The 8,185-nt window shown below is 36.9% G+C and overlaps 2 protein-coding genes across 6 annotated transcripts; one reads left to right on the top strand and one right to left on the bottom strand.

The window, feature by feature from the left end:
• Nucleotides 1–1,565: 1,565 nt before the first annotated feature.
• Nucleotides 1,566–3,659, top strand: LOC109011745 (telomere repeat-binding factor 4-like). Of its 2 annotated transcripts, XM_035683854.1 has the most exons (4): nucleotides 1,566–1,776; nucleotides 1,968–2,173; nucleotides 2,287–2,422; nucleotides 3,389–3,659. In XM_035683854.1, exons 1-4 carry the CDS (start codon nucleotides 1,627–1,629, stop codon nucleotides 3,656–3,658), a joined length of 762 nt encoding a protein of 253 aa, XP_035539747.1. In that variant the 5' UTR covers nucleotides 1,566–1,626; the 3' UTR covers nucleotide 3,659. The 2 variants fall into 2 exon arrangements, with proteins under 2 accessions (XP_035539747.1, XP_035539748.1); XM_035683855.1 differs by lacking the exon at nucleotides 2,287–2,422 and having other exon boundaries at nucleotides 3,389–3,493.
• Nucleotides 3,660–4,283: 624 nt separating this feature from the next.
• Nucleotides 4,284–7,075, bottom strand: LOC109011722 (glycylpeptide N-tetradecanoyltransferase 1-like). 4 transcript variants are annotated; one of them, XM_035683636.1, is made up of 4 exons: nucleotides 6,987–7,051; nucleotides 6,620–6,818; nucleotides 6,159–6,292; nucleotides 4,284–5,813 (listed from the first exon to the last, which is right to left on the bottom strand). In XM_035683636.1, exon 4 carries the CDS (start codon nucleotides 5,803–5,805, stop codon nucleotides 4,501–4,503), a length of 1,305 nt encoding a protein of 434 aa, XP_035539529.1. In that variant the 5' UTR covers nucleotides 5,806–5,813; nucleotides 6,159–6,292; nucleotides 6,620–6,818; nucleotides 6,987–7,051; the 3' UTR covers nucleotides 4,284–4,500. The 4 variants fall into 4 exon arrangements, with proteins under 4 accessions (XP_035539529.1, XP_018848568.2, XP_035539527.1 ...); XM_018993023.2 differs by lacking the exon at nucleotides 6,620–6,818 and having other exon boundaries at nucleotides 6,987–7,053; XM_035683634.1 differs by lacking the exons at nucleotides 6,159–6,292; nucleotides 6,620–6,818 and having other exon boundaries at nucleotides 6,987–7,075.
• Nucleotides 7,076–8,185: the final 1,110 nt, after the last annotated feature.

Genomic DNA, 8,185 nt, shown 5'->3' with positions numbered 1-8,185 from the left:
ATGAGTATAACTCAATTAATTTAATAAGAATAACAAAAATTAAAATATATATAATGTACAGTGTAAGATAATGTATGGCAAAGCCATAATTTTTTAACATTAGGTACTCTAGTGAAAATATTTTACCAAAAATGTGTCACAACAATCAATTTGAATTGTGCTAAAAATCATCTTAGTGGTGACACTTTCTCAACTCAACTGCATTTAACATGGGATCAGCAAGGCCAAGGGGTCGGCATGGTTACATGTCTGCATCTATATAAACTAAATATATATATATAATCCTAAGTACCCTCATTTTTTTCTCTCCTCCTTATCTCTCACCGATCACTTTCCTTTCATATTTGTCTCCTCTCATTCTTTTTGTCTCTTCGTATTATTCATCTCATTATCATCCTTCTCCTCCTCACTTTTTTCAACTTAATTTCTTTTCACTAGTACATGGTCGTGACCAAGAGATCCACGACCATAATCATTGGTTTCTACAAACTACAACCCATGATTACAACTTGGCCATGAGTGGCATTATGGATATTCACTCTTTAGAGCCATGGTCGTGCCTATTGCCTAGCAGAAACCCACGTCTGCATAAAGACCTACAACAAAGTTGTGATTGAGGATTTCAGTGACCTGCCCAAGACCCATGCCCAAGATGTGGCCATGGGTAAGATGTTCTTTAATTTTCATCGCACATATATATATATATATATATCTCTCTCTCTCTCTCTTTTAATTCGTGGTTGGGTTTGCACATTTGGATATGGGTATGAAGAATTTGGAGTTTGATCTTTGTATATCTTGACTCTAGAGGGCAAAATACTAACAAAGAGTTGAAACATCCACCTATCTGTTAGACGGGAGTGGATGGATAGTGGCACATGGCGGGTAGAAAATGTCCACCTCACCCGTTCGAGTGCAGGAATGGAGGAGGGTGCTACCCCCGTATAGGGCGGGTAGCACTCGTTGAGTCATAATCATCTCCTGTTTGTTTGTTTTCCTCTCTCATTATGTATATTTTTATTTTGAGTATTTATTGGGTTTTAATTTTCTAATACATATTTTTTATAGGAAAATTTCATACACCACATTATTATCTCACTTTCATCATATTATGTAAAATGTAAAATGTGACATATTTATCACCGTTAGATGATTCTTTATTGAAATAATAAATGTGCCACATTTTATATAATTGAATGAAAATAATATGAGAATATGGAATATATTATTACTCTTTTTCATAAGGTTTTAAAATAATTACTAAAATAATTCAAGTGAAAATTAGAATAATGGTGTTACTACTCCGTATATTTGTCCCCTCAAAATTACAATTAATAAAAACTATATATATTTTTTCTTTTAAATATATATTTTTTAATTATTAATTATTAATATTTACTTTCTTAACCGTAAAAAAAAAAAAAAAAGATAACTCAAGAATTAAGTAGATTTTCCTCGTAGGAAAAGGGGGGAAAAGGCGGATGTAGTACGCGAGGAGCGGGAGCTGAAAAGAAGCAAAGGTGTCGTGTCTTCTTCGTCATACCTTGCAAACCCAAATGCGGAAAACGAAAGTAAAAAGCTCTCGACTGTCAGAGTGTCAGTTTGGTTTCGCCAATAGAGTGTTGAATGGGAAATCAGAAGCAGAAATGGACGGCGGAGGAGGAAGAAGCGCTGCTGGCTGGAGTGGCAAAGCACGGCCCTGGTAAATGGAAGAACATTCTCAAGGATCCCCATTTTGCCCCTTTCCTCACTCACCGCTCCAACATCGGCCTCAAGGTTCTCCTTCTTCTTCTTTTTTACCTTTTGCCACTATTCACTCCCTCATCCGCTCACCTTGCTTGACTGTAACATTTTACATGGCAAGCAAGACACTCTGAATGAAACTATCAACCATTCTATTAGTACATATCACGATTTCCTTCTGGACATATCAATTTAAACCTGCATGCTGTTTATCTATCTACCAGGACAAATGGCGAAACCTGAGCGTTAGTACTTCTGGGCAAGGCTCTAAAGAGAAATTGAGGACCTCAAAAGTAAAAACTGTGACAGCTGCTCCACTCCCCAATGTTCAAAATTATTCTCATGCGGCTCCGCTTCGTCGTAAAGCATCCATTGGCACTGTTGTGGATGATCCTTCCAGTAGCATGCAGGAGGGAAAGAATGCCCGACGGTAGGCGTTTATCTTCCCCCTTTCCTCAAAAATCCTTTTTATGACACCTATGGTACGTGAATGTTTGGTCATGGATTAATTGTTCATTCATTTTATCTCCGTTTCCCACATAGAAGGGGCGGATGGTGCAGCCTGATAGGTCCCGGTCAGAGAATGAAACCAGGAGTCTTCTTTAAACTAGCAATCTCTACTTTGGGCGGCAAGAGTACCACAAGCAGAGATTTGGAAAAAGAAACAAACAAACAAACAGTATAACTCTCATACATTGTATAAATATTGTAAATTTTAAAATATACAGTCCTTCAAAATCTTTAGATTGTTTTTATTAGATTTACTTTATAATAAAAATGATTTTATTTGATCTATTAGATTTGAGTTGTGCTACACAGAAGCCCCACACCCTGCACACCTACTTAAAAACATGTGATTTTACTTTTTTATCCTCATATTTCATAAATTCAATATGAAATATGAGGATAAAAAAATAAAATCACATGTTTTTAAGTGGGTGTGCAGGGTGTGGGGTTTATGTTTAGAATTTTTCATTAGATTTACTTTATAATAAAAGTGACTTTACAATCTGACGAATCACATCAAGTTACTTCAGTTTGTAAAATTATTTTTATGTAATTTTTGGTGGCTAGAATATTTCCTCTTGTACAGTTATTGTCTTCTCTTTATGTAGATTGTGTATGAGAAAAATTTATTTAGTCACTTTCTTATTTATCGAGGTCTCTTCACACGTATAATGCAATTGTTTTGGAAGCGCTTTCAACGGTAAAAGATGAAAATGGATCTGGCGTGGTTCCAAAATCACCCCGTTTACAAGTAGGATTAGAATGAATCAATTTCTGCCTTTGCCGGAAGTTGTCTTACTAAGAAATGGAATGCACTCATTCAATGCTAATCAGCTTGACATGAAATTGAAGTCAAATCATTTTGGTTGCTAATTTGAATGTTATTATGCAACCTCACTGCTGTTGTTCCATGATGGCAATGACTACTCCATTCTTAATTCTATCCTCTTATTTATTTATTTATTTATACTGTGAAATGACCCTGCCATTCCTGATCTTCTAAGGAGGTAAAATTAGAGTACCTCAAGCATATTCTGATTGCATATAGTTTACTGTCAGTATCGCTATCATGGAGTGTCTGGAATCGAAGTTTGTTTTCTTATTTGTTATCTTATGTGAGCTCCCCAACTTTCTTCAGCTTGCAAAAATGGAAGTCCAAAATTCCTTTAAGATCAGAAAACAGACCGTATTAGGAACGAAAACTCCAAGCCCACAAGAAAAGGATGTCAAGCCGTGGCAGTCGATAAGCTCTAGGTTAATGATCACCAGTGAGACTGTGGATTCTATATACCTACTCAATCATTCTCAATGTACCAGTTATCTTGATGATGATGATGCATTAAAATTCACCCGTCTCCTTGGGTTTATCATTCCAGGTTCGCGTGGGGAAATTGTCCTCTTGGCTTAGGTTAACGGTTGTAAATTTATCCTCTTCTTAGGATAAAAAAACATAGAGATTGTATGATTTATGAATTCTGTAGTCTCAACTGTATCTATGCCTCGCACATCGGGCAACAAGCCACTTAGCAAAACGACATCCCCGTTTAACACAAGTAACTGGCATCCGTCTCTAGCCTTTCTTTCGATTAAATTTTCACGGCTCGTCCAAAAACAGACAGCCAAAGATTTCCTCAAGCTCAAATACTCTCACTATTATTCTTTATTTTATTATTATTTTTTACCTTTTTTTTTTAATATTCATTACTATTTATTTACTTTTTACTACTATTGAATATTTTTTTATTACTATTTACAAACATTTTCAACATTTCCCCAATAACCATTATTTTGTAAAACATAATTCTACATATAACCGTAAAATACATAAACACCGTATAATCATTTTTAAAAATAATAAAATTTACTATTAAAAAAATTAATTTTTTTATGTAAATCTTATATTTTATTCACTTTTTTCATGATTGCAGATATTTTTTCTCTTTTGTAAAACGCCTGAGAGTAGAGCAGCTTATGAGCGATAATTTCCACCTGCAGAAACATGACTCAGTAGGGATACAACGAAGAGACAGCAATAATGAGAATATTTTTGAGAAATTTCAATTTCTGAACAATATGTGGAAGGCATTGCATTCCACAAATTCCTACAAATTTCCACAATTTTTTTTTTTTTTTTCATTGACACAATAAAATTAAGCGGATTCCCCAAAAACGATGCAAACTTACAACCAAACTTATCAGAAAACTTTAGCAGAGTAGTTCTAATCCTCAATCAAAATTTGCGAAATCAAACTATAAGAGCACCAGCCCAAGCTCGGGTGGCCTCAGTGCCTGTCTTATACGATAGTTATAAAGATAGTAGTGCAGTTTCCCATCACCTGGCCCAAATTTAAGTTCCTTCAAGAAAGATTCATTCTGCATGACATCCAATGCATTGAAAACATCATAATCCTTCCGTTTTGCCACAATAAGAGCGTCATTCATTAATTGAAGCAAAGGAGTTTTCGTGGCAACATTATAATAGGAATAAGCAGCCTTCAAAGTCGTATAATTCTGGTTGCCAAGGATAGATGAAGGCAGCGTGTAGAAACTGCAGAAATCAGTTATCTCATGGGTTTTAGGACTCTCAACCAGGTAACTATCGACGACATCCTCCTTTGGAAGAAGCCAATGCTCCACATCATTTTCATCAAAATCCGGTGCAACAATAAATTGGTTCAAATAAGTCCTTAGTAACCGTGTCACTGAAGGAACATCATGGAGCTCCATTTTCCTGAAACCTTCAGTGACTGTGGAATCTGGCAGCTTGTAAAGCTTAATAGTTCGACTCATTGTCATCCTCGCACCAAGTCTGGAAAACCCAACGTCAATCAGCTTTTTTGGATTCAAAGATCTATGCCAATATTGACAGGTTGAAACTGGAGTTGGAAGAACCACTCCAGCAGTATAAGCTGCCTGCCATATATTCTCCAAGTGAACCCTCCTGGTCACCTCTTTGATCATGACAGGAGCAAGTCTCTTTGATCTGAGCTTTTTATGCACACAAAGGAAATTAATCTCTGCCATGTTGACAACATCATCACGGGCCCGAATTCTGGCAGGAATGCCAGTAATGAAAGCAACCAACTTCTTCGAAATTTTGGCACGGACACCAATGTGCCAACTCCTGAAATAGCCTGGAGGGCGTAAAGCCCAACGAAGAAATTCCTTTGAATAGTTAAATCTGAACATGTTCTCATCATCCTCGACATAGTTATTAGTGAGAAGGTTATACACCTCACTGCACATCTCATCAGAATCAAGATCACAAGTAATCCACTCATATGCGTTGGGTAGGTTGTAGGGTTCTTGTTTGACTTCAGATAAGGGGGTTGGGGGTTCAATTGGACCCTCAGGCAAACTGCTGTCCCCCCGATCCTTGAATTGCCCAACAGGTTGGGTTTCCCAAAACTTATGTCTCTTTCCAAGCGATAGAGATTCTTGAACTTTTCGAGTTAGAGCATCAAGTGTGAGGTCATTCTCGGAAGGTTCATTCCCATCAGGAATAGGGTTTTGAGTTTCTTCAGGCGATCCAGATGATGCATTGCTATCGACCATTCTGATTTCTTTTTTATAAGGCAGATGGAAAGACAGAACAAGATAAACCATTATTATTAAGAAAATCGTCACTAAGCATAAGTGGAAACAAAACATTAATTTTATATAAGTAAAAACACAACAATATGTATGGTTGCAGCAACAAAGCAAAACAAGAGATAATTATAGTACGCCCTATATTCTTAGTTATAAAATGAGCTCCATGTTCAAAGCAAGATGTTTTCTATTTAGGCACTGAAAAACAATTGGCTGGCGAAGTTCTATCGCTATTTTGCAAGGAAATCCACGTCAATGTGATGAATGTGAGGACCCAACAACAATAACAAAACAGCCCGAACAATAGACTTGTTTACCAAGGAGAGTCGCGAAATCTTTCTTTTTGACCTTCAATTACATCCAAAACGTGCTTTATAGAACCATTTTGGCACAGCGGAGTTGAGGCTCCCCTTTTATTTTGGCTCAAGGTAGCATCCAATCTCTCCCTCGGCTTTTTCCATAGCCACAGTATAAATTAAACAAAAAGTAATTAACAGCAATATTTACGTCTACAAAAAAATAAGAGCAGTTTTTCATATTTATGTTGTGAGCTACACAAGCCCCTAGTATATTTTAATTCTAAGTAATTTCTCCCGTTCTGTTTGGATGGGGGAGGCCATTTGAGTCAAGCTCACTGAAAAGGACACAATTTTTATGAAAAGCTTCACTCAATAGCTGAACAAGTTAATCATCCAATCTCAAGTCAAGTTATTGAGCCATCATATAATCACATTTTTTAAAACAATACAGTATTAAAAAGAACTAAAAAAATATTCACATTTACTGTATAACGACCCAATTGGTTCGGTGGGAGGGTCAAATCGCAGAAGGAACCGAGTTCGGTCTACTAGATGCCGTGCCGACCGTGACCGCACCCGGGGGGGGGGGGCGTTGTTTGTGAACTGAAAGCCGGACGGCACCTACTCAGAAAAAACTCGGGCGATCTCGGTCGGCACCGGTGGGCGATCTGATACTAGCTAAAAACAGAAATTTGGGGGATCTGAGACAAACAAGAATTTCGCTGGGAGACGATCTAAAACAAGGAAGAAAAAAACTGCTAAAAATACCTAGCCGATATTAAACAAGCAAAACTAACGGGGCAGAGAAATAGATCTGTGCGAGACAGATAGAGGAAGAAAGATTACCAGCTCGGCGACACACGGCACTGGTCAGAGAGGAGGAAACGGGGAAAAAACCCTAGATAAAATGGAAATGAAAGCGAGGTCCTCTAAACGACCGGGGCGTTATGTGGGCGATTTTCCTTACTTGGGCCGGGCTGAGGCCAAGTCTTGTATGTAAATAGCCCATCGATTGCTTTATGTTATTATTTTTCAAGGGAAATGCCACTAGACTGGTTACTATTTTTTTTTTTTTTATTCCGTTTGGATGTTAAGTTGAATTGAGTTTTTTATAAATAATATTTAGTTAATATGGTAGAATGAATTTTGTGAGACTCACCTAATATGAGTTTAGATGTGTTTGAATGCTAAGATGAGTTTAAATGTATTTATGAGAAATTAAAAAAAATTATGGTTTCCACATGTAAAGAACTGTTGAGTTGAAAAATGTTGTGAGTCCTACGTGTAAAGAAATTTTGAGTTGATATGAGTAATTTGAGAGTTGAGTATTTGAATGTTAGACTCAGCTTAAAATTAAACTAAACTGAATTCAGTTTAACTTCCAAACGGAGCTGTTAAATAAGTATTTTTTAATAAATTTAGGAAAATTTTTTAAATGTTTAAAATATTTAAGAAAATTTTTGAAAAAAAATTATAAAAAAAAATTACAACGTTCGGTGAAAATCGATGAGTATAAGTTATAATAGCTCCCTTTTGTTAATATTTTATAATAATCTGTTAAAATGACACGTGAGCACCCAAGGTTGATTCGTTGAAAAAGAAAGCATTGTTTTGGTTAGAAACAATCTATTCAACTACCGGTCTATTATCATACCACACACATCTGCGTGGTGAACCGGTCTATAGCCTCAAGTCACGGTTCTTCCCTCTCACCCAACACTCTCCCTAGCGTCCCTCAACCATCCTCTTCTCCCTTAGACTCAGCCTTCTTCGTTCCTCAATCCTCACCCACATTCCCCTTCTCAGCTGCTGGAGTCCAGACCCATTTCTCACAAAACTCTCTTCTAAGGCCCCATATTCCAGATCTCTATCGTTTTCTCTCTATTTTTCTCTCTATTACTGAACGAGGCTACCTCCTCTCTTTTCGCATCGCCATCTTGCCAAGCTTCCATGAAGAACAACCACTACGCTCTTCCTCTGCCGATCTAAACCTCTGTTCCATCAAGTTTCGACAACAGCCAACTGCAATCGTCCAGAAAACTCAA

The sequence above is a fragment of the Juglans regia genome, chromosome 12 (genome assembly GCF_001411555.2).
Source record: "Juglans regia cultivar Chandler chromosome 12, Walnut 2.0, whole genome shotgun sequence".
NCBI classification, from domain to species: Eukaryota; Viridiplantae; Streptophyta; class Magnoliopsida; order Fagales; family Juglandaceae; genus Juglans; species Juglans regia.
The sequence above is the reverse complement of the archived record's forward strand: the minus strand, read 5'-3'. Positions and strand labels throughout refer to the sequence as shown.

Excerpts from the sequence above, each read along its gene's own strand:
- LOC109011745 (XM_035683854.1), top strand. The coding sequence starts at position 1,627 with ATGGGAAATCAGAAGCAGAAATGGACGGCGGAGGAGGAAGAAGCGCTG. Across the intron at positions 1,777-1,967 it reads GCTCCAACATCGGCCTCAAG|GACAAATGGCGAAACCTGAG; the intron begins GTTCTCCTTCTT and ends TCTATCTACCAG. Across the intron at positions 2,174-2,286 it reads GAGGGAAAGAATGCCCGACG|AAGGGGCGGATGGTGCAGCC; the intron begins GTAGGCGTTTAT and ends TTTCCCACATAG.
- LOC109011722 (XM_035683634.1), bottom strand. The coding sequence starts at position 5,805 with ATGGTCGATAGCAATGCATCATCTGGATCGCCTGAAGAAACTCAAAAC.